This window comes from Typopeltis vanoorti, chromosome 11 (genome assembly GCF_054136105.1).
Source record: "Typopeltis vanoorti isolate ZY-2024b chromosome 11, IOZ_Tvanoo_1.0, whole genome shotgun sequence".
Taxonomy (NCBI): Eukaryota; Metazoa; Arthropoda; class Arachnida; order Uropygi; family Thelyphonidae; genus Typopeltis; species Typopeltis vanoorti.
In genome coordinates, this window is record NC_143559.1 from 126746912 (window position 1) to 126774486 (window position 27575).

The 27575-nt window shown below is 35.4% G+C and overlaps 1 protein-coding gene across 3 annotated transcripts in view; it reads right to left on the reverse strand.

Moving 5' to 3' along the window:
- LOC150102033 (rab GTPase-binding effector protein 1-like) overlaps positions 1–27575 on the reverse strand; it is a 555334-nt gene that overhangs the window by 136526 nt on the left and 391233 nt on the right. For all 3 annotated transcript variants that reach the window (XR_016549014.1, XM_090400151.1, XM_090400153.1), the window contains one exon: positions 11726–11824. Coding sequence is in view for 2 of the 3 variants with exons in the window: in XM_090400151.1 (XP_090256277.1) it covers positions 11726–11824 (99 nt within the window). In the remaining variant the exon portion in view is untranslated. The remainder of the gene's footprint in view (positions 1–11725; positions 11825–27575) is intronic.

Here is a 27575-nt window from a genome sequence, read left to right on the forward strand (position 1 = left end):
TGCTATTATAGCCACAACGAAGAAAATATGAGAAAAACGCCATAGAATAAATTCTGGATAACAAAACATTTAACATGGTAAAGAAGGCCATTAAATAAAATATTAGAGAGTATTGAGAGATTGTAATATCAAATCCGAAAAAAAAAAAACATATTGGAGATGTCAACAACAACAGAACAGACATCTCAGGATTAGCCCATCATTTCTCAATTTCGAACCATTCCATTGATTGGGGCAACAGCTCCATGCCGTACATTGAAGAAGATTTCTATTGAGATTGTCTCCTGCTCCATACAGGAGACAATCTCAATAGAAATCAAGGCATGATATTGAAAGACATTTGGAAAAGCTTAATAAATTCACTATGTTATATCTGTATGCTATCGATATTAATAAATTCAGTTCTGCTAAGAACTGAATTACGCGAAAAACTATAAACCGCTATCTACTAACAATGATTAATTCTCCACACTTTATGCTCTTAATGTCGTGCATCCTTTTCAATTTTTTTAAACCGATTTTAAGGCCGTTACTGCATTCTTCTGTTGTAGCATTTAATGTTAATGTAACAATTCAATTCCTGAAGAAGCCAGACAGACCCAAGCTGGTGAAACTGGTTGACAATTGTATACATATATTTATAAAAAATCATGGTCCAATTAAATCCAAAGAAAATGTCTCATTTAGAATAAAAAAAGGACCAAATATCAACAATCAAAATATCAAGAGATAATAAGAAGATTAGAATTAATACTGAATCTCAAAAAAACAAATCATGTAGTGATTATTTACTATTGTTATTAACATCTGACCTCCATGGAGTCAGAGACTCATTGTGGGAAGTACACACTATCACACACAAAGTTCATCCAATTATCAATTGGATGGCCTTAAACTGATTTAATGTCTACATTCCCAACACACGCCAGCCACTCTCCATGCAAAGAATCTTCTCCTCACTCCTCTGTTAACATCCTCCTTATACAGTTTTGGGGATGACCTCTTGTTCTACCCCCTTTCCCATTCTATAAAAAATCTTTTCCATGCCAACCTGATAACAACCCCTGACTAACTTATATATCTTAATCATATCACCCCTCACCCCCCCACACACTTCTCCTCCTCTTCTTCACAAGGCTCTGCAATTTACATTCTCTCAATCTATCCTCATACTCCACATTCCAAAGATCACAGACCACCTTTGTGAATCTTCTCTGGATCCTTTCCAACATATCCTCGTCACCTTGAAAACCCGGTGACCAAATCTGTGCACAATAATCCACATGAGGCCTAATCAAGGCCTTACGCAATGGTATCATAACCTCTTTATTTATGCATGTCAGGCTCTTCTGCATCATTGCCATTATCTGATGTGATGTCCAACTTGTGCAATGTGGCCCCTGAATTGCAGATACTTGTCAACTGCCACTCCCAGATCTCACATTGCATCTATCTCCTTTAAAGTTTCCCAACCAAATGTATATTTGGAATCCCATCCATGCTTGCCAAATTTCAAAATCATACACTATGCAACACTGAACTGACAGTTCCATTTACTTTCCCATTCATGCAATTTATTCACGTCTTCCATCTTTACAGGAGCCATAACATCTGTTTGACTCTGCATTGCACTTCCCAATTTTGCATCATCTGCAAACAGCAGCATAGTCCCAAAACTGACCCCTGTAGCACACCACTAGTGACCTTCCTCCTTTGGGATACTGCATCCCCATGTACACTTTCTGATACCTATCTGATGGCCAGTCACCGATCCAACTCAGAAATCTGCTATCCATTTCAATTTATTTAACAGCTTGTCATGTGACAGTCTATCAAAAGCATTTGCAAAATCCAAGTGTACTACTGTATGCACATCTTCCTTGTTATAGCACTAAGTTAGTAAACACGACCTTCCCTTAAAAAAAAACCCATGCTGATAATCACAGAGAATACTGCTGTTATCAATCCATTTCTGTATCTTACTTATCATCTATCTCTCTGGTACCTTCACCGCAACTCCAGATATACAGATTGGCCTATAATTTGAAGCTACAGCCTTATGCAGTGGAATAATGTTTCCCTCCTTCTACTTCTTTGGAACCTGTGCTGTTGTAAGATTCTTATTAAGCAGGCATGCCAATATTACTGCCAATTCCCTGGAATATTCACTTAAGACACATTGCGATACATCGTTAAATTCTATAGCCTTATTGGCATCGAGTTTATTATTTCCTCATACACCTCCTGTTCACTCACAATTAAGCCATCCTCTTCTATATCCTCTACACTTGAGTTTCTCATGATTCACCCGGATAAGGATGAAACACCCTTATATATATTGATCACTGAATACCTCAACAGTGTTTTCTGCAGCAGTTACCATTCTACCATTTTCATTCATTAACATCATCTTACCATAATCATTCTTCCTTCTACTTGCCAGATATCTAAAAAAACTCTCTAGGGTTTTTCTTCGCCTGATTTGTTAAGTTCTGCACATAATGAACATTTCATGTCCTTACTTAGTCACTCTCCTGGCTTGTTCTGTAACTGATTATTATCATTATTCATCTTGTACTGCTTCCAAAGTGCCCTCTCCTTCTAGATTTCATGCTTAAGTTCCTCATTCATCCATTTTACATCTACCTCATTCTGCCTTTTGAACCACGGAATACATTTGCACATTGATGCTTTTTATATATTTCTTTGTCAGTTCCCAAGCAGCATTTATTTCTTTACTGATCTACTCCTCATTCTATGTTATAGATTCAAGCTGTATCCTAAGTTTGTCATAATCACCAGTCTTGTGCTTCCATATATATCCTTTCCTCACAGAAGTCTGCATGTGGCTAGCTACAACCCAGGTTATCACTTCATGATCACTCTCAACAACTGAAGGAAAATGCAAAACCACAATTACATCCTCTGATGAAATGATCAGATCTAAAACTCTCGACTTTCATATGACCTCCTTTACATGCTGCCTGAGATAGCTGTCTCTTAAGAACTCAAATTAATTTTCCTTATTTCCAAATGCTATCTTCATTCCAATCTAAACTGCCCATAATAATCATCCTTTCTCTGTTCACTAATGCAAATTGTTTATACATTTCTTCATCACTACCCTCAAATATCCCCTGGGCTATAGAAACATCTCACTGAATGTCTTTCTGCCAACCTCAACCTTACACCACAATGCTTCATAATCCTTGCAAGCTTCATTCTCAGCTTGCAAGGATGCCCTCTTGTCCTTTCCCCATCCTCCATAAATTGAAAAATTCCATCAACTGAAATCCTGTGTGACCCTCTCAGAAGTTTGTAAGTCTCAATCATCATATCATCCCCCTCTTTCTCCTGTTTGTTAGTGTCTGCAGTCTACAAATTCTCAATCGGTCTCCATAATCAGTATTCCACAATCCTGATATATTTTTTAACACTCTCCCTTTGCACTCTCACCAATATATCAGAATCACAATGGAAACCAGGAGACCAGACCTGGGCACAATAGTCCAAGTGAGGTCTTATCAAGGCCTTGTAAAGAGGCAAAATGACCCTTATCTTTACATGTGAATGTTCGTTTCAGCATTACAATTATCTTTTGAGTTGCATTTGCAATCTTTGCCACATGGCCCCTGAATTTCAACTTCCTACCTACTAACACTCCAAGATTCTTAGCCTCAGTTTCTTCTAGCATAATCTCACCAATATAATATGACATTGGATATCTAATCATGCCAAAGTGAATGACTTTACATTTACTGACACCCATTTTCCCATGCACATAATTCCAGCCTATTCAAATCATTCTGCAAGTACTGCAAGTAATACTGCATATCAGCAGCATTAGTGATTATCCTGCCTATCTTTGCATCATCAGCAAATAGCTGTATGTTACTTGTCAAATTCTTCCCAATATCATTAATGTACAGATTGAATAACAGTGGACCATGCACTGATCCTTACGCCAGCTACATTTAGAAGTTATTCTTTCATATTCATTCTTTCTTTTCATTGCCGCATATCGACAGAATTCTTGTGGGTTGTCTGTGGCATGCAGAGCCAGTTTCTTTTCATACTCAGAGTTTGCTTTCTGTACAACAGTTGTGACTATTCTAGCCTGCTGCTTATAACGTTCACAATGGATGTCATCCTTATGCACACAGTATTCCTTTCACATCGTCCTGTTCTTATGAATCTTTTGCTTAATAAAATTACACATCCATTTGACCCCTACCCTATTTATTCTTCAAACTCTTGGGACACATTCTGATATCGCATCATTTAAGTATTGTTTAAATGCTTCCCATGCACTATTGATATTCTTTCCATCCAGCAACCGATCCCATTCCACTGAACTCAGTATACTCCTCAGTTGGTCATAATTTCCTGCTTTGTAGTTCAGCATGTAACCTTTTCTGAATGGAACATTCATAAACTTAGTCACTTCCCAAGTGAGTACTGCATGATCACTGTCACCATCCCGAGGTAGAATAGTTACATCTTTAACAGAAATGCCCTCTGACACTATAATCAAATCTAACACTCTTTGACCTTGAGTTCCTTCTGTCACATGCTGCTAAGGAAATTGTCCTGCAACAGCTCAATAAATGCATTTTCATTCTTCTCTTGAGATTCTACTGCTACCCAATCAATATTTGGATCATTAAAGTCTCCCATTATAATTATTCATTTTGTGCTCATCTTTTCTATTTGGTGATGCATTTCTTCATCACTAGCAACCGATTCACGACTGTAATAACAAAAATCTTGGATTGTGCGGGGGTGGATTAAGATTAAGAGATCATCATTAGAACTGCTGTGCAACTGGAATCTGAGAGCTTTGGATATGATTTTTCCAGAAATAATTAATTTAATTGCAGAAGCATTGTTGCTAAAAAATTCAAATATATCACATTATATATTTGAATTTGATAATTAAAATTTAAATGCATTCATTTTATAAATTATTAATTATAATGCATACTGAGAATTTAATTATAAACATCAATTTCGTTTTTAACTGAAAAACTTTAGTTTCTGAAAATCCCCACATATCTCGCACCACGATTTTTTACCTTTAATTTGGGAGAAAAAAAGTGAGTTATATATTCAAGTGAATACGGTACACAGCTTATAATCTATTTATTCCAAAATGCATAACTTTACATTTCTCCACATTAAATTGATATATTGAGCCTATTTAAATCATCCTGCAAGCTCTCCACATCGCACTGATTAACTATTACTCTACCTAATTTTGCATCAACAGCGAACTGAATATTTCCTATATCATTTATGTAAAAATTATACAGTAGCGGTCCAAACACTGACTCTTGTGGCACACCACTAGTCACCTGCTTTCACCTGGATTCTGCCTCCTCCATATACCACTTTTTGATATCCAACCAGCAGGATAACCTCTTGTTCTGCTCCCTCTAGTCAAGTGTTGAAACTTTTCCCTGCATCAATTCCATAAAATCCTTTAACTTAAATGTCCCTACCATACCGCCCCCCCCCTTTCCCCCATCAACCAACTTTTACAATCTATGCACACTCAATCTAACCTCATAGGGAGTAACATTACACAGACCACTCACTGTCTTGGTCACTCACCTGAGAAGACCTGAGCACAGTAGTCCAGATGTGGCCGTATCAAGGCTTTATAATGAGCAATAAATCCCTATCTCTGCTTATTAGTGTCTTCTTCAATAACCAAGTGATCCTATGAGATATCCTTGCTACTTTAGCACTATACCCTCTAATTTCATCTATCTATCTATTACCCCCAATTTCACCAATTTTCTGGAGTATAGTTCCCTCAATGTGGCATGCAGCTTGTAATTATCGTGTCCCAAAATGCCTAACTTTACACTTTTCCACATTACTGTGTATATTCAAATCATCCTGCATCTACATCGACTTGATTAACTATTATCCTGCCTAACTTTGCATCATCAGCAAATATTAGGTACAAATTAAACAGCAGAGCCCTGTGGCACACCACTGGTCACCTGCCTTCTCCTGAATTCAGCTCCTCCATATACTACTTTTTGGTATCTGTCCATCAGCCACCCTTTTACCCATATCACCAGTTTCATGTCCCATTTGTTGCAGTTTGTGTAATAGATTTCCATGTGGTATCCTGTCAAATGGCTTTGCAAAATCCAGCAGTATCATCATGTGCCATTCTTTGTATCGAACTGAGTTGTGATTCTATTATAAAAAGTTAATAGATTACTAAGCCATGATCTATCCTTTACAAAGCCATGCTTCCCCCCCACCCCAATAACGTATCATATTCTTATCCACCCATTCCTGAATTTGTTTTTGTTTTGACCAACTTTTACCACCACTCTTGATATACTGAATGGTCTATAATTTGCTATCAGATTTAGATCTTTTATGCAAAGGAAAAAGGAATTTTGCTCTACTTCCACTCACTTGGGACTTTGCCAGAGCTGAGACTTAACAGCCTAAAGCCATTGCCACTTCTCTTGCACATTCTCTTAAAATGCAAGCCAAAATCCCACGCAACGTCACAGCTGTATTTGCATTCAGATTCTGCAATATCCTAAGTATTTCCAATTCGTAATCTCTTGTATGACACCAATCTTTATCACCTCTGTCATAACAATTCACTTGGATGATATACCCTTGAAAAATAGTACACTCAGTAGCTCAACAATTTTGTCTGCCTCTGTTACCTCTCTCTATCATACTCATTAAGGTTATCCTTCCATAATCGTTCTTCCTCCTACTTGCAGCATAACTAAAAAACTAATAATAATGGTAAGCACCTGCTGGATTTTTGTTCATGATGTGGATAAGCCACTACTAATACCATGTTCCAACATAGAGAAATACACAAATTTACATGGAGAGAATATATAAGAAACATATTCCATAGGAATATGTTCTTGTTGATGCTGAATCCTAGTGTATATATGGGAGATTTGAAATAGTAAGCAATTATCATTTATAACAGTGATTCATGATACAAACAACACTAAGAAAAAAATATTCCTATTTTGCTGGTTTTCTATCCAGCATCAACAGAGAACAAGCACATCACTTGCATTAAGATTCTCATTTTTTAAAAACAATAATTGTATATTTCAGTTTGCATTTTTGAAAACTGTTCTACTTTGTTTTGACACCTTTCTAACATTTTTCATTTTAATATGATATACTTTTTTATTATGCTCAAAACGAAATGATAATCGGTATACATATAAATAGACTTAGGTGCTGATGGTTATTCATGACAGTGTCTTGAAGTATAGAACCACCACCAAAAGAAAAAAATATAGAATTAATCAAAATTAAGTGGATATTGAATACCACATTATTTCTTAGCTGAATAAGAAACTCAAAGATAGGAAATCTAATCTAAGAGTTTCATGCCAAATATAGAAAACTATAAAGTTCAGCAAGTCCAAGTGTAAGCCAACACCTGGAATAGAATATAGAATTAACTTATTGAACTTACTAATATTTCACTGGTTTTCTATCCAACATCATCAGATGACAAATTATAATTGAGACAAACACCATCTCACTCAATTAGATAGTTGTAGAAATAATACAAATTGTACATGAAAAAGAACTGGATAACCATAAAGTTAATCTGGAGAAGTCAAGCTATTATATTAATGTAGCTATACTTGCTGATGTTGGGAGTGAGAAGGCATCATAGCTTGGTAGTTCGCCAAGTCATCTACTTCACCTTTTTTATGTAACAGAATTAGGGTAGCCTTCTTCGACGTTCTTGGTACATCATTTTTCTTCAGGCATAAAGTGAATAGTTTTACAAAGAGTTCGTAGATCATTTCTACACCTGCTTTTAGAAGTTTAGCTATCACTCCATCCTCACCTGCAACTTTTCCATTTTGCAAGCTTTGGATGCTCCACATAACTTCTTGTGGTAGAATCTGTGGTACATCGGCTATTCGTAGTTGTCTTCTTCTTCATTTAATTCATTATCTTGATATAATACTGAGTAAAATTCCTTAATTCTTTTTGCTATAGTATATCTATTTTTGGTTATGGTCCCTTCTTGAAGTTTGACTTTTTGAGACTATGCAGACTTGTTGTGTTAGGCACATTTAAGTCATGCCTATTATAATAAACCCTGAATTCACTTATGCACCATGCATTCACGATACATTCTACTTCCTCCCCCATCTTAATGCAAAAAAAACCCCCTCACAAATTTCTTGGATGGTCTCTTGCTTTTCCACTCTTTTTATAATCTCCAGTGAATTAATCATGTAATATCTCCTGAATAACTCAAATATCTTTATTATATCATCCCTTTTCTTCCTGTCCACATTCTCTGCAATCTACATTCCCTTAACTCTCTGTGTAACCAACATTTTGGGGTCCTAATATTAACTTAGTCATTCATCCTTGGACCTTCTTGTAATTTTACCATCACAATAAAAATCAGTTGACTAAATCTGAGCACAACAGTCCACTTACAGTCTGATATGACTAATACAGGCATTGCATTATCTCTACTTATCAATATACTCTTTATGACCTCTGCAATAAGATGCGAAGTCTTTGAAAAACATACAGTGTACCCTCTGAACTTTAGTCCACTGTCAACCATTACCCCAGATCACAAATCTCATCCATTTACTGAAGCAGAGTTCCACTAATATAGAACACAGATTTATATCTCTACACTCCCAAATGTAGCGACTCATTTATTATTATTAAAATCATCTACCCCCCCCCCCCCCAAACATGCTTATCTTTCACAGCTAGAAGTCTATTCAAATCTTCTTGAAAATAATTAAAATCTGAACACTCCTCATAATTCTCCCCAGCTTTGCATTGTCAGCAGACAACTAATGATCTACACTCACTCCTTATGAAATATCATTAACAAATAAGTTAAACAGCAGGAGTCACCCCAAGGCACACTACTGGTCACTATCCTTTTCTGAAACACTGTTCCATCATACACAACTTATTGGTATCATTTAGAAACCAATCATCAATTCAGCCAATTCCATTTTCAGCAGCTTGTATGCCAACTTATCATGTTCATCAATTTACCTTATCACAGTAAGTAGACTGCTAAAACAAGATCTGTTCTATCCAAACCTATGCTGACCATCAAAGAGAATCCTAAGGAACCTTTCCCATTGCAAGACTTTCATTAAATAAGCATTAAGAATACATGGTGATATGTTATCCATTCTCACCACCTCATTAACATCTAGCCTAATCAACACTTAATATACCTTTGATTTTTTAACCTCTTATCCTCCTATTATTTGTTTACCTTTTAGGTGTTTCAGAGCACTAGGAAAAGATTAAAAATAGCATTTAATTTTTCCAATATTTCATCTCAGTTAAAGAGACAGCATCAGGGAGTACAAAATGAGACCAGTAACACACACACACACACACACACACACACACACACACACACACACACAAAGTGAAACTGGATGAAAGACTAGAGTGGGGCAGGATGCCCTCTATGGACACCTGCTGGTGGCCTAGGATGTAAACTGGGATCTCAAAGTATTAGTGTTTCCCATATTTTGGGAAGTTTTATACAACCATATTTATTCAAATTTGGCTGAATTTTAAGAGCAGCAGATTCTAAAAACAGTCTTTATCTTCTAAATTTACTGTGATGAAGCATGGTCTGCAAGACCAGATTGACCACAGTCATGACTGTAGATGTATCTTTTTATGTTCTTCCATGCAGACGACAGCTGATCTTCCTGTCTGTCTATACTAGGTCAACGTGCATGGAAGAACATAAGATTCTGGATATTTTTTATGATGTGCCTTGAACATAGGGGATAGTGATTGCATTACTAAAATCTTTCTGAAGAGAAGGTTGGAAGAAGGAATGATTATTTTTTTTTAATTCTATGGGAACTGTAGCCATATTAAAAAAAATGTGGTATATATGATTGAGTTCTGTTGCAAGAGAGGTCTCACTGGAACAAAGTTATAGGCTCTATGGGTTAGTATTTTTATTAGACGCCATATTGTTGGGAAGGGGATGGGAAAGTTTGTGAATGTATCTGCCTGTGTGAGTGGGTTTCTTATATAGTGAAAAGGGCAGGTTACCAATCCCCTATATTCGAAGCACATCAGAAAAAAAATCCAGAATCTTAAAGAAATACCAAGTTTGCACCACTTTCAAGCCCCACTTAAAACTCACTATCCTTATCAGCTCCACTATCATTCCCTTCTTTCAGTTTCAGGTGGGTTCCTTGTTCCTGCAGGTTGGCCTACTATGGATAGACAGGAAGTACAGCTACCATCTGTATGGAATAACATAAAAATACATCTGTAGTTATGACTAGGGTCAATCTGGCCACCTTGCAGACCATGCTTTAGATACAGCTCACAGATTCAATTGGAAAAAGACCATTATGCTCCATCATAGTAAATCTAGAAGAGAAAAACTTTTTAGAATCTGCTGCTGTTCTTAACAATCAGCCTAATCCGAATAAACATGGTTCTTGTTACATTTGTTGCTCAAAATATGCGAAACACTAATACTTTGAGATCCCAGGCCACCAACAGATGTCCACAGAGATCACTTTATCTAGTTAAGACTCTAGTCTTTTTTCATCCATGTGTTTCATTTAGTTTTGTGCTGCTTTTGCATGTGTGTCATTAGTCTCATTTTTTACTCCCTGACGATATCTCTGTAACTGAGATGAAATATTGGAATACTATTTTTCATCCTTTCCTAGTACTGTTTCACTCCACTAAACTTTTAACATGAGTTTCTCCCAGTATTACACATAGATCATTTACACCAGTTAAATATATTGATAAAGTGCTCATTAAATAATTCTACTACATCCTTTACCATGGTCATTCTACTACCATAGCTATTTACCTATCTTCTTCTTATGGCTTGACAGCCAAAACTGAACCTTTTTTGTTGCCTCTAACTCTGTCTCCAAAACTTTACTTCTCCAGATTGGACATTGTAATATGATGCTGCTATCTTGACTAACAGAATCAGTCTATCTTGTTCCAGGTTTTCTCCCTTTTTTTTTACCAAGAATTTTACTATTTATTGCCTCTTAACATATCCTGCCCACTACAACTCTTCGAACTTGATTATACTAGATACTGTGGGTTCTTTATAAAGTATCTACGAATCTTGCCTTTCCAAAATTATTCTTCCTCTTGTTAACTCATAGTGGAAGAATTACTTTTAATTTTCTTTGCCCTGACTGGTCAATCTCCTCTCCTACTGCATATTTTCATTCTTTATCATGCTTGCTTTTCTAGCCTGCAATTTATATTCCTCATGCATCTAATCATTGCCAACTGTCTTGTACCTCCTCCATACATAAATATAAAACTAGTCTGCTTTTTTTTTTTTTTTTTTTTTTTTTTTTTTTTTTTTTTGTAGAATAAAAACTACACTTCTAGAAGGAAACAATTCACTTCTGTATAAGAAAAGATAGCTGATATTCAGCTTAAAAGCTCATATATACATTTCTTATATTCTATATGAAATTCAAACTGGGTCTTCCCAATCCAAGAGCTTTGTCATTACTAATAAACAATGGAATGAATCTGAGAAATCTGATGTGAATTTGTTGTGTGTGTGTGGGGGGGGAGACTTGATTTTTTTTTTGAATTTTTCATCCTTTACATAATAACATCTTAACCTCGATACTTAAGCAAGTTTCTGATATGCAAACATATATTTACTGCTACTTACCAACTGTTCACCAATTTCTTTATAGCAAGAAGTGAAATTAGGCTTAAGAATGGCAAGAAATTTTTCAGATTCTTCATTTTTTTTAATTAACTCTCCAATCTACATAAGAATAATAAACAAAAAAAATCACAATTACTACACTAAAATGAGTAACAAATGCAATTTGATTATGACTTTTTTTTTTTACTTTTAAATAAATTTCAATTCCAAAATTAGTTTTATATTGATTTTAGAAAATCAAGTTACAAGGAAGGTACGTATAAATTACTAGCATGTTTTTTTCCTAGAGTCAGCTTGCTCTGCATTTGTACACTGACAATACACTGCTGCTGAAAGTTTTTTATATGGGTTTGTTATATACTGAGTTCCTTAGATTTTTTTTAAGTGAAACTTAGGACAAGAGAGATGAAAAAAATCTTGGCTGGTAGACATCAGACAGTGGACTGGCATGAGCTCCGAGGGACTGTTCAGAGTGGCTGAGGATCACTCAAAATTTGCCAAAGTGGTCGTTGACCTTCGATAGGAGATGGCACTCAAAGAAGAAGAAATATTGTCAGTATGGCACCAATGTGTAGTAGAACAAACTGATAAATTCTGTTTTGCTTTTATGACAAGTCAGTGAATGATTCATTTAAATTTCAATGCTAAATTAGAATAAGAGCTTAAAAGTGTCCTTCCATGAAACAACATTACACATTTCCACATTACTTACATTTCATATGAATCTATAGTGTGTGTGGTGGAAGGGGTAAATTATAGTATAAAAATTCCACCTGAAGTCTTCTGCTCAGAGCTACATCAGTAATTTCTTTGATTAAGAATCCACCAAAATTAGCAACCATTTTGCAGTTCCACTTTTTTGAATATTGTTGTTCCTTACAAGACAGATATGATGGAACTGTTCATTACACTTGTCAATGAGAGTAGTGAAGTGGAGAGGAAAGAAATGCAAATGTAGAAAGTGGATCACTAATGCTATACAGCATCTTACCGCTTTCGATTCACTTTTTTTTTTTTTTTTTTTACAAACTCTCTCTATAATTTGTCACTTATGCACATAAAAAGTACTCTTCATTGGAGTTTCCTCAAATGTTCCACCTGTAATCACTCTAGATAAACAAAATTTTTTATAGATTCCTTCATATGGATAGAATATGCCAATGAAATCAAGAGATACTTATTTCTAATGAATAGAAATATGGCCTTCATACTGGCATTGCCTCATCTATAAACAAATGTCATTCACTGAGATAATGCTTTCAGTTATTTTAACTGAAAGCATTATCTCAGTGAATGACACTGCAAAAAGTCATTTTCATGCCTTTTTTAAGGAAGTTCTGACCTTGCAAAGGGATATTTTTTGTCAAACAGAGACTGCAATCATTCACATGGTCTCAAGGCTTACCAATGAAGGCCACAAGACTTTTACCCCATCCTGTTAAATACATTGGACACTTGTTGCAACACAATGCATGTCACATGTAAGGTACACTGCCAAAAGACAACACTTTTTTTTTTTTTTAATTTTAGATATTATTATTAAGTTAATTCATTGTAGTTTTGTTTTTTATGGGTATAATAGAAGCAAAATGTTCTAGACTGAGTTCCTTAGATTTTTTTTATTTGCTTAAAGTAAATATTGTCAGTATGGCACCAATGTGTAGTAGAACAATGGTGGCAAGACATCCTTGTTGAGCAAGTTGAATTTTCTCAACAATCTGCTTAGTACAGTATGTGTAAAAAATGTATTCAAAGGCTTAAACACATTTATGGAAGAAGAGCAAAACTAGTAAGCGAGTATGCAGTGAGTGTTTTGAGAGTCATTGCCAGCTGGGTGGTGAGAACAAAGCATGTGATATTAGAGAAGGCAGAAGACTGGAAAATGTTAACTTTGGAGATGATGTTGAAAGTACAGCCGTAGAAGGTCAGGAGAATGAAGTGGATCTCATTAAGGAAAACATTTGTGTAATCTGCACGCATCCACAATACTAGCATACTATAGGTTCACCAACCTCTTGTGGATAGGTTTTCCATAAAAAAAAAGTCTTCATCTTCAAAAACAAAGATTGAAACTGAAAGAGTGCAGAAACATCAAGAGATTAGTAGAGGTGTGAAGAAGAAAAAGCAGGAGGGCTGAGGTAAGAAACAAAATTGCATGAATGAGAGAAAGAGGGTAAAGAGAAAACTTTTTATGATGATTCTATGATAAGAGAACTTAATGAAAGCATGAAAAATTCTTATTTGACTGTTGTAAAAATTAATAATATTATTGATGCTGTTGAGATGTAAAAAAACAGAAAAGGAGAAAGAATTGATTATTTTGGCTGACTTTGATGACCTGAGAGGTAAGAAGTATTATATGAGAGAGGATGTGAAGAGATTACTGGAAGAAACAAAAAAGAAGACTCAGAGGGTAAAGACTGTAAGTTTGCTGCCATGCTATAATAGAAGCAAACTGAGGAGAAGGGCAATGATAGCAAATGACTCAACACATAGGTTGTGCAAAAGAAATGATGTAGAGGGACATATGGTCTGAATTTGATGGACAGAAGAGTTTATATCATGCTGATGGACTGCACTTAAATAAATTCAGAGTCAGGTGTCCAGAGAACTTTGTTAACTGAGTGTGTGTGTGTAAGCACAGTCAGGAAACTAAACCAATTAGGGTGAATGCAGTGCGTGTGTGTTGTGTGCATAAGCACCCATGAGACAAGTGATTGTGAGAATTACCAAAAAATTAGGGATCTAGTCTCTAAAGCAACAATATCAAATGGAGTAGTTAATTCAGGATGTAAAATGGGCTAGATGCTTCAAGAGATGCTATGGTTTTATATACTGATGCTAGAAGTATCAGGAATAAGGAGGAGGAGTTTTTGGTATTAGTTAGTGCATCCTCACCAAAATTATAGACATTAGGGAGACTTGGCTAACAGTAGATGATGTAGTTATAAGGATAGAATGTGAAAGGTTTAGTATTTTCAGGGAGGAAAGAGAAGACAGGTATAGCAATGGGGGTAGGGGTACTTCTGATGAAATGCAGACAAAAAGAAGAGGAAACAGGCAGGCAGATGGCAGTTCTTCTGAGGCAGTCTGGTGTGAGATTGAGGCCAGGACAAAATAATATAACTGATTGTTGCTATAGGCCAGGGAATGGGGAGAGGGGATCTAGGGATAATATGGAAGACATGCATCAGAAGATTAGTAGGTTGAGTAATTATTATTATGTTTAGGGCTTCACCTATGGAGACAAAGATGGAAGGAGAAAAGATCACTAGGCAGGAAGGAAATGAAATAATTTAGACACCTACTGAGAGATAATTACTTGAAGCAGCAAGTGATGAAAAAACTCGAGGTATGAGTGTATGAGAATGTTGGATCTGCTCATAGGATCAGAAGAGCTATCCATAATCAAGGTGGCTATATTGCCTCTGATTGGGGACAGTGATCATGCAGCCTTGACTTAGGAGGATGCAAAATGTGGAATTTTCAGTTAAGAATAGATATATGTGGAACTACAAGGCAGACTGATTATAACAAGCTTAGGGTACAGCTTTAAGCAGTGCATGGGAGGAGGGAGAATAGTCAAGTGATATCTGGAGGAAGCAATATTAGACTGTATATCCAGGGCAGTAGGATAAATCAGGTGTAGGATTTGAAGGAGTAATATCATTAATCAGGAGATGGAGAGGAAAAAAGCATAGAGGGTTATAAATCGGGAGAAAGTGACAAGCATAGTAAGGAAAGCAAAATCACATTATGAGAAGAAATTAGATAAGACAGGAGATAAAAAATAAAAATCCCAAAAAGTTCTTTCAATATGTGGCAAGAAGAAGAATCAAAATAGTTGAGTTACAGAGACAGACCACCTTGCAAGTTTATATCATCCAAGTGAAGATACTGCTGTGAGAGATGTGAAAACAGAGTTGAAGAAGTGGAGGTACTTAGAATGTTGCAGAATATCAATGTAAAAACAGCTGTGGGATTAGATGGGATATCAGCTAACATTTTTTGAGAATGTGCAAGGAAATTGTCAAGGCAATGTCTCTGACTTTGCAAGTTTATGTCTCAGATCTAGCAAGGTGAAGAAAGTTTTAAGATGGCAGTAGCAAATTATAGACCAATCAGTATTAGTTCAGGAGTAGTAGTAAAAAGTACTGAAAAAGTTGGGTAAAGAGAATTCAAGATTGGGTGGATAAGAATATGATATTCTATGAGGGGTTAGCATGACTTCATTAAGGGTCTGTCACACTTTAGTAATTTACTATTTTTTTACAATAGAAGACAACAGGGTTGGATAAAGGAAATGGCTACATGATGATACTGTTGGATTTTGTAAAGGCATGTGAAAGGATACTACATGGAATTCTGTTATGCAAATTAGATCAAATAGAAATGAATATGAACCTGGTGATAAAGATACAAGGGTGGCTGATGGGCAGCTATGAAAAAAAGGCATGTGGATGAGCAGAATCCAGGAGAAAATAATGGTGTGCCACCAGACTCTGTGCTTGGACCACTAGTTTATTTTATACCTAAATGATATAAGAAATCATCTGAAGGAAAATATTCAGTTGTTTGCTGATTGGGTATTGGTAAAATTGGGTAGGTAGCAGTTAATTGTGATGATGTAGAGTTGACAAGATAATTTAATCAGGCTGACAGTATGTGCAAAAGATGATGGATACAAGTTTGAAGTAGAGAAATGTAAACTTGTATCCATTATCTTTTGCCAATACTGTCAGCCTGTTTATATCTTCTTGCAAACTCTAGACATCATGTTGAGTAAATGTAATGCTAGAGAATTTTACATCAGCAAAAAACTGAATATTTCCATTAAAATTATTCCCAAATTAAACAGATTATATTTATGCATTTTAGGATAAACAGATTACAAGTTGTGTACTATATTGATGGAGCTGTACTCTGGGAAATTGAAGAAGGTAGGGGTTTGGAAGTAGTAGGAGTTTAAAGGCACATTGCCAAGATAGTCACAAGGTTACTTGGTTATTGAAGAACAAGGTAACAAGCAGAGATAAGGAAGTTATCATTCTTCTTTATAAGGCCTTGAAACATCCATGTCTGGATTATTGTTTTCTGTTTTCTGGTCTGGTCACTTAGGTCTTGGAGATGAGGAAGTAGTGGAGAGGACCAAAATGGTGAGTAGTCTGTGAAATGCTCTCTATGAGGAGAGACTGAGGCCTTGTGGTTGCAAAAGTTGGTTGACAGGCAAAAAAAAGAGGGGATGTGACAAACATTTAAGTTACTTTAAGGGTTTAATAAGATTGATACAGAAGATATATTTCAGCACTTGGCTAGAGGAGCAGAATAAGAGGTTATCTCTGGAAATTGAGCAAGAATGTTATGCAATTGTTATGACTGCATAACAACTGCATAACCAAGGGTGCGAGAACTAGAGTTTTTGCTAGCAGAATGGTGAATGAATGGAATGGATTGCCAGAGTCAGTTGTGAGCATTTTGTGCTTTGATGGGCTCAAGGAGATGTCCAGTGTCGATAGATACTGCAGCATATGAATGGAGCTTTTAGGTTGTAAGTGAAAGTGTCATATGAAGTAATTTTGAGCAAATGTATGCTGACACAAGTGTCAATCTTGAAATGATTCAATTTAACTCAATGCAGTGAAGTTCTGAAAACAAATGATCATTTTCAAAAACTGTAGGTGATAGAACAATACAAGTGTTTTTTTTGGCTAAAGGCATTGCACAATATTATGAAAGGAACATTCTCTTAATTTTAACTCAGAACAATACAATTTCGTATTAAAATATTTATTAAGAAAACAACATACTGAAACTACAACTTACTGAGAAACAAGGACATAAAAATAGCAGCAAAGAATATAAATACTGCTTTTGTTTGCCTGACTGTTTTTTTTTTTAATACTTATCAGACAGTGTGCAACTTCAGATAATAACCAAAATTAACATTCCATGACTGACTAGAGATAATGTGATACCTGATGATTTTTTTTTATCATTTATTTCACAATCTCTTTGTGAAACAATACATGAACAACTACATCAAAATGCACAGAATACTCCAAAATAATAAAAAAATATTATTCCATTTGGAAACAAAAGTCTTGTATATTTAAACATTGAATCTTAAGTGGATTTAATATATATATATATATACACTAGATGAACAATTTTGAAAAAATAACATTAAATACAAAAACTGAAACTTTACTTTGGAGACTTGTGGATAGAGAACATGTTCAGAGAAAAAAAAAATCATCAGGAATCATGTTATCTCTAGTCACTATAACAAAACACCATAAATTTTCAACGTGCACAGCATAGCATAGCCATACATCACTCACACTAGGATGAGTGAAACATGGCCTCCCTTAGTAAGTCCTTGACTCCTGGAGGTCTAATAATAATAATATCAAAGCAGCTGCAAGCCATCTAGGGTGGTGGATCTTCACAATGACCAGGTCATGGCCCTGATTCAACACAGATTGAAGCAGGCTTCCAGAAGAAACTTAAATCTGGAGTCACTTTCATTAACCTAACATCAGCTTATGACAGTCTGGATCAGAGTCCTCCCCCTAAAGCTAGGCAATATTATGAGGTACAAAAAACTTTCCATCTTTTTGAATCCATTCTCTCTAACAGAAAGATCCGGGTCCATATTGATAAAAAAAAAAAAATAGCAAGCCCAGATTCCTCCAAAACGGACTCCCACATGGCTCTGTGTTAGCGCCTTTACTCTTTAACATTTACACATCCGACTTACCACATACCAACTGAAGCAAATATATGTACACTGATGACCTAGCAATCCTACACCAATCTACCTCCTTTGCCAACCTGGAATCAACCTTGAACACAGACCTGAACATCCTGAAAGAGTACTTCAAGTAGTGGTACTTGAAGCCATATCCAACAAAAACTGTGTCCACAGTATTCCACCTGAACATGCAGAGGCAAATAGACACCTCAACCTCTCTTTCTGTGGCAAAATGATAGAACATTAGCCTCACCCGAAATTCCTTGGAATGAGCTTGGAAACCTAACCTATAAAAGGTACATCACCAACATGTCCAACAAACTAAAAGCAAGAAATAATATAATTTCTGGTCTCCTGGTTTCTGTTGTGATTCTGATATACTGGAGAGAGTACAAAGGAGTGTGTTAAAAATGATATCAGGATTGTGAAATACTAATTATGAAGACAGATTGAGAATTTGTAGACTGCAGACACTAGCAAACAGGAGAAAGAGGGGTGATATGATTGTGACTTACAAACTTCTGAAAGGGTCATGCAGGATTTCAATTTATGGAGGGTGGGGAAAGGACAACAGGGCATCCTTGGAAGCTGAGAATGAAGGCCACTAAAAAGGGGGGCTAGATAGGTGAGAGCTAAATTTTTCTCTCAGAGGATGGTGTGTGATTGGAATGGACTGCCTTTGGATGTTGTTAGTGCAAGCAGTGTGAATGAATTCAAGAATAAGTATGATAGCTGGTGTGTGTGTAGTATGTGGCCTCCGTCAATGAGTCCCTGACTCCCTGGAGGTGTCTCTTAATAATAATAATAATAATAATTTCAAGGCTTGCTGGAACAACCTGGGGGTGTGGTGCAGAAGTCCTAAGGTCGGCTGCACTTGCCCTCGCATTCTCTGCAACAGAATACTGTGTCCGTCTGGGAAAGAACAGTGCATACTAATATTATAGACACCCAGCTAAATTCTACCATGCACAGTTAGTGGGACACCGAGAAGCACCCCTCTCCCCTGACTGCCTGTCTTATCTAACATTGCTCCACCAAATATACAGAGAAGACAAGCCTCGATTAAAGAATTTAATAAAGTAACGAGCAACCTACTCTTGTCCCTGTACCAGACTCTCATAAACCTACCTAGTCTTTGCCTAAAATCAAAAAACCCTTTCTGGTCCATGGACCAACTCTCTTCAGCTGTCTTACCATCAACACCTGACATGGTGGAGAGAATATTGGTCTAATAATCTTCCAACAAATGGCTTTCAGGTTGAAAATCCCTGTGCTCAGCAGCCTAGTTTTGCTCTTCCAGGAAGATTTGGTCATCTATTATGACTACCTACTACATAAATGGAGACTGTCAGACCACCATTATTGTGATTGGTGATGCATGTGATGTTCTAGTCCTAAACAAATCCAGTACAAGATGTGCTGGATACCCTAACTAAATTGAATAACTGCCATTATAAATTTGGTATGAAAATCAGCAATAAAAAGAAAGACGATGAAAACAGACAGAAACATTACAACATCAACTCAATGGAGAACCTATAAGACATAAAATATTTCAGCTATTTAGGTACAATTTTAGTAAAGATGACAAATTAAATATGGAAATAGACAATAGAATAAGTAAAGCTGACAGTGTTGGGAATCAGCTGGAAAAAAAATTGCATTGGAATATAAGAGAAACCAGTTAAAACATCAACGAGCTATATACAAGATAATGTTCAAACCAATTTTATTTAACTTATGGATCTGAGAGTTGGGTTAGGAATGAAACATTTGATCAAAGATTGAAAACCAGAGATATGACAATTTTGAGAAAAACTGGGGAAGTAACAGATCGCACCAATAGCAGAACCATATTAAAAATGAAGATATTAGTAAAGAACCTGACATTGTTAGCATTCAGGAATATGTGAGCAGTGCTAATCTCAGATGGTATGGTCTGGGAGGGAAAAGGTTAGTAAAACAATGTTTTTTGTAAGGATAGCAAGATGAAGACAAAAATATAAGATCTGACAATATTGGAGCTCTGATAAATAACAGATTAATCTGGAGGAAAATTATCGATTGAAGTTAGTAATGATGTAACCTTTTAATATAGTGCTATCAAAATATCCTACATACCCCTTGAGGGTAAATAGCAGGAATTGAATGATGATGATGAAATATAATTACTCCCAACATTAGAAATTTAAAAATAAAAACAAATATAGAATTTCTTTTAATTATCTTCTTCTTCCTTTCCAGGCTTATAGCCTAAGTGGTTTGTTCCGAACTCAATTCCATCTTTTTAAGGGTCTTCCTCTGCATTGAGTACCTTCATCATCATCATCAAATTCCTGCCATGTACCCTCAAAGGGTGTACAGGATATGATAGTACTACATGAAAAATATTACATCATTACTAACTTCCTATCTATAATTTTCCTCCAAATCAGTCTGTTACTTGTCAAGACTCCAACATTATGAGATCTTATATTTCTATCATTTAAGGCACTTCGTACCGTATCAATCCACCTATATCTTGGTCTTCCTCTGGGTCGTTATGCTACCAACCTGGCAGAGAACACTTGTTTTACTAATCTTTCTTCACCCATTCTGTTTAAGTGACCATACCACCTGAGATTAGCTCTGCTAACACATTCCTGGATGTTGACAATGTCAAGTTCTTTCCTAATATCCTCTATTTTAATATGATATTGCCATTGATGCCATCTGTTCATGCCTATAATCTTTCTCAGGACTCTCATATCTGCAGACTCTAGTCTTTGGTCAAGTGTTTTACTTCTGACCAAGCACTCAGATCCATAAGTTAAAACTGATTTGAACACTGTCTTGTATACAGCTAATTTAGTGTTCCGACTAATTTCTCTCTCATTCCATATAAATTTATTCAACTGACTTCCTACCATACCAGCTTTGCTGATTCTATTGTCTATTTCTATATTTAATTTACCATCTTCAGTAAAAATCGTGCTTAAGTACTGAAATGTTTCACTTGTTCCACAGGTTCTCCATTCACAACACAGTTGACATTTCCAATGATTCTGCCTATTTTCATTGTCTTTGTCTTTTTATTGCTGACCTTCATACCATATCTATTACAACAGCTATTCAATTTAGTCAGAGAATCTTGCAGACTTGTAGCGGATTTATTTAGAAGTATAACATCATCTGCATAAAGCAAAGAGCTGACATTAACATCTCCAATTTTGATATCATGTTTAATACCACTTTCCTTCATAATGTGATCCATATAGATAATGAATAACAGAGGAGATAATGTACATCCCTGCCTCACACCAGATTTAACATTAAACCATCTTGCTGTACTTCCTTCAATTCTAACTGCTGACTTACAACTCAAATAAAGACTAAGTATTGCTTGATATAATGCCCCATTGACACCATATAACTGCAGCGTATTGAATAGCTTCTCTCTTGGCACCTTGTCATATGCCTTTTCCAAATCGACAAAACTTAAATACAGATCTTTGTTGTATTCTCATGCTTTCTCGACTATTCGTCGTAAAGTGAAGATCTGATCCTGAGAGCCTCTATTTGGCCTGAATCCAGCTTGTTCTTCACCAAGCTTTTCTTCCACAATTCTTCTCAACCGTTTCTCAAGTATACTTGCATAGATCTTGCCAGGAACACTCAGTAGGGAAATACCTCTGTAATTCTCACATTCAGTTTTATTTTCCTTTTTATATATGGGTACAATGAGAGCTCTACTCCAATCATCGGGAATTCGTCCCTCTGTCCAGGCTTTCTGAATTATGCAGTGCAGCCACTGTAAGACTCTTATACCACCATACTTCAGCATTTCTGGTCTAATATCATCTACTCCTGCTGTCTTTCCACATTTCAAGCCTTTGATGGCTTTTTCTACTTCAAGTATGGATATGTATTCCTGACTGCATGCCTGTCATTGAAATGTAAATGAAACAAGCTGTCATCACTGCTTGTTTCATTTAGCAGTTTTTCAAAGTAATTACTCCATACTTCAAGGATATCCTTTTCTCCCATTTTCATGCCACCTTTATCATCTCTAACTCCTTTTACAGCACTCTTTCCTCCATTCCTAAGCTTCTTCAACAACCTCCAGAATATTTTGCCACCTTCTTGATATTTATTTTCTATATTCTTGTCAAAGTCCTCCCATGACTTTTGTTTAGCTAGTTTTACACAGTGTTTAGCTTTCTTGCATTTGTCTCTGTATTCTCTAAGAGCACGAGCTGACTTATTTGCCAGGAACTTTTGATTTGCTTTCTTCTTTTCCTTCACTGTCTCTTTAACTTCCTGTGTCCACCAGGGAGTTCTGATTTTTTTATCCTTGCAGACAACCTCACCACATGCCTCTCTGGCAGAATCAATCAATGTTTTATTCAGAGTTTGCCACTGAATCTCCAAAGTTTGATTCCTGTTCTCACTCTTTCATTTTTTTTTCAATAATCTTTGTGTATTTTAGTCTACAGTTCACATCTGAGAGCTGCTCAACTTTTATTCACTTTTAAACTTTCTTACATGTTATTCTTTTCAATATGAAATTCAATTTTATCCTGCTCAAGACTGAATAGTGATCACTTCCAATTTCAAATCCTCTGTACACTCTGGTGTCCTGCATCAGGGAGAAAACATCACTATCAACAATAACATAGTCAGTGAGACTTTTCTTATTTCTTGTCTCTTCTCTCCATGTGAATTTGTGCACATTTTTATGTTGGAACATGGTGTTAGTAATAACCAGTCCATGTCCTCAGCAGAAATCCAACAGATATTTGCCATTATTATTAGCTTTGCTCTTTTCTCCAAATTTTCCCAAAATATTTTTGTATGTCTGACAATCATTTCCTTCTCTGTTATTTAGATCCCCAACAAGGACCAACTTTTCCTTTTTCATTGTGTCAGTTGCTTTTTCTAAAGTCTCAAAAAATTCCTCCACTTCTTCCTTAGTAGAACCTTCTGTGGGACCATAGGCATAAATAAGTCTCATATTTGCTCACATTACTCTACTTGAGACTGACTGCCATTCAAGAAGATTAGCCTCGTATTTTGTGTTGAATACTATAGCTACTCCTTCTTTTCCTTGATTGTCATTGCCTGAATATAACATTTTGTATTTATTGCTCAGAAAGATCTCACCAGTTTTTGTCTTTTTTGTTTCAGTCACCCATATTATGTCGATCTGGTACTTATCTAATTCCTCAGCTAGCTCCATTTCTTTGCCATTCAGGCTTCTTATGTTGATAGTACCGATCTTTAACTCTGGTGATGTTGAGTTGGGGTTTGTTTTCAGATTTGTTCCAGTAGCTGACTTTTTGCTGTTCGCCCTGGTTCCCTGGCGAAAACAACGGGAGCCTTGTTTAACCGGGTGACGCCTCAGCCGGCATGAAATTTCGCCATGTCGTACCATCATTTTTTATTTTGGTTTAACCAATAAGAATACAATTTGGTCGGCTAAATCCTAAATTGCCAGCCCATCCTCGTTCGTTCAGTATCTAAGTAGATACCCAACAGGGTGCACCACGAGAAGGTGAGGATTGGACATTAGGTCAGAAGCCCTGGTAGGTTCTCCGCATTCCTTTAAAGGGTACGTGGAGGTCTCCTCTCAGTTATACAGCTTTGACCCTTAAGCACTCCATTGAGTACCTTTTGGGTGGTAATTTAGAATTTGTTTAGGTATTCTGCTTCTATTCATTCTTAGTATGTGTTGTTCTTTCCATTTTTCTCTATAGCAAATAACTGTTTCATTTAGGGAGGTTGTAATTCCAAGTTTTTTCTGATTTCGTTGCTTTTCATTTTGTCCATTATTGTGACTACTTCAGTTCTGAGCAGAAATTTCATTTTGGATGATTCAATTCTTCTTTCATCTGCTTTTTTTAATTGTCCATATCTCACTGCCATAAAGTAAGGTTGGTTTATTACTGTATCGTAGATTCTTATTCGTATGTGTTTTTGTACATAATTGGGTTTAAAAATTTTATTTATAATGCCTGTTACTTTTAAAAAGTTTGATATCTTTGGTTCTATATCAGCTTCATTTTCATATGACATTGTGCAACCTAAATATTTGAATGTATTTACTTGCTCTATTATTTTGTTGTTTATTACTATTTTGCTTCTTATCGGATTAGCACCTTTGAAGGCCATGACTTTTGTTTTGTCTGTTGATATTTCCATACCATATGTTTTTATCAGATTAATTTAGACTCCATAATGATTTTTGTAGTTCATCTTCATTATTTCCAAGGATTATTTGGTCATCAGCAAAAAGAAGAGTAGCTAATCTGGTGTTATGGTTTATTTTGAATCCTCCTTCATTAGGTATATATTAAATAAAATATTAAATCTATGTATATATTAAATAAAATTGGTGAGAGAGGGCAACCCTGACATACCCCTTGATTTATTGGTTTCCAGCTTGATGTTGAATTATTGTACTTCACAGATATTTTATTATCTTGATATATATTATATAAGGCTCTAAAGAGTTGGTTTGGTATTTCATATTCTTCTAGGATTTCCCATAGTTTTTCTCTGATAATTTTATCAAATGCTTTGGTGTAATCTATAAAAGCTATAAGCTGTGTGTGTTTCTATGTTCATTTCTCTGTGTTTTTCAATTAATAATTTTAACATAAATGCAGTCTATGCAAGACCTGCCTTTTCTGAATCCATTTTGTTCTTCTATTAATTTTGGGTCTACTATATGTTTAAGTTTATATGCTAAGATTTTTGCATATACTTTATAACAGGTACTAAGTAAGCTGATTCCACGATAATTGTTACAATCAGATTTGTGTCCTTTTTTGTAGATGGGAATAACTATTGCTGTGGTCCAATCTTGTAGGCATTTTCCTTCTTTCCAGATCATATTATAAAAGTTAAGTAACCTGAGTGAAAATTCAAGTCCTGCATATTTGATAAGTTCGAAGTTTATACTGTCTTCTCCTGGAGCCTTTCCTGTTTTGCTTTGGGTTAATGCTTCTATTAATTCTTCTAGAGTGATGTTTTCCAAGTTATCAGAGATATTTACAAAGGGTAGTTTTCTGTTTTGAATGTTTTCATCATACCATAGATCTTGGTAGTAATTTTGCCATGTTTCTAATTTAATGGTATTAATATCTGCTTTTTCTCTTGTTTCATTGCTTAGATCTTTGAGAATTTTATATGCATTAGGTCTTTCAAGCATACAGTCTCTCTCTAATTTTGTTACAAAATTGTTCCATCTGTTTCTGTTTATTCTCCTGCATGCTGCTTTTAATTATCATTTACTTATATAACCTGAAAGTAAAGAAGTATTTATCCTATGTAAAGCATAGCTCTGGAAAGCACACAACAATTTGTTGCTTTCTGCCCACTGGGTGAGTATGCAATAATACAATCTGTCCAGTGCCCGGCATGTGTTACTGATATAAATCACATCTTATCTTAATGGATACAATTCAAACAGAATTTTAAAAAATACTTAATCCCCCATCACCCTCATTACATACAGATTATAATAATATGATCGTTATTTCCCATGTCCAGGATGTATAAAAAGTTAACTTTTTTTAAAATAAAAAAAAATATAATCTCTGGACGACTGCCTTCAGGCCCCACTTGAAAGTGAGTGCCCTTACCTGCTTCTTTAAGGATCGACCCCTTTCTCCCCATATCCTGGTGTGTATAAGGTTCCTTGTCCCTGTTAGTTGGTCTACTACTGCCAGATTAGAGGATCAGCCAAAATCTGCTTGGAAGACCATAAAAACATCTGTAATCATGATTATAGACAAGTAGTAGTGGATCAGGCCTTGCACACCACACACAGAAAGAGATGATCACAGGAAGTTCAAATGCGAGTTTTTTTTTTTTTTTTTTTTTAATTGGCAACTGCCCTTATAAACCAACTTAATTCAAACAAGTATGGTTGTGTTAAACTCTTTATAATATGAGAAACAGTAATTTTTACATATCCTAAAATACAACCTAGGTTTCCTTCATGCCCACTGAGGGCATCCTTCCTAAGTAGGATTATAGACTTTATTTAGTCTACTAAATTTCAAATTAGAACATTTCACAATATGTTGCATATGTGCTCATTATAATTTATGTTGCAGCCTTGAAGATACCTCTGTGATAGAGACGATATATTGGGAGCATTACACTATTGTTTAATTCATTCTATGTGCTGAAACTAAATCCAAACTACATGTTATCATTCCATTAAACACATATTCCTTTCTTTTAGTGTTACATGGTGATCAGCATTCATTTTTGAAATTATGGATTCTACAATCATGTTAAAATAACTCTTTTTATTTATTATTATCCTGATGTTTCGATCATTATATCAAGATCATTATCTGGAGCATACATAAATATACAAGACAAGCTGCATTACATTTCAAACTGAAAGCTAGAGAAACAATGGTTTGATCACATGCTACTCACTGCATGACCTCTAGCAAAAAAAAAAAAAAAAAAAAAAAAAAAAAAAAAAAACCCATCAAGCTAGATTCAATTTATGATTACATGAATAAACATTCTTGCTTACAGATAGTTTTCCTTCCAGTAACAGTGATGTCCTATTTCTATTATTACAAATGTTATTTTTGATTTAAAAAAGTATTTATAAATTACAACATGAATAAACATTCTTTCTTAGAGTTTTTCTTTAACAGTGATGTCCTATATTTTAGTATTAAAGTTGTTACTTTAGATTTAGGATCCTGGATTTTCTACAGTCTTATTTATAGTTGTTCTTAGAGAGGAAGGATTCGTGGGACAAATATATGCCTTCCATATATATGAGATTTTTAGACCATCATTATTGTTTAGATTGGGGGGGTTGATAATGATCTCACAGGCTTCCTTTAAACATATAGTTTGGAATCCAAGCACCTGAACTAAACACATGATCATTTTGACAGAATTTTTAAATCTAGCTGAGATTATAAACAAAGATTAATAGTGCAATACCTTGAAAACAAACAAACAAAAAAATAAATAAACTCTACAAAGGAAAAGACTTGATTTGAAATAATCAGACAAAACCCAACATCATGATAATGAAAGACAGTATACTGCACAACAGATTGTCCATGAAATTAC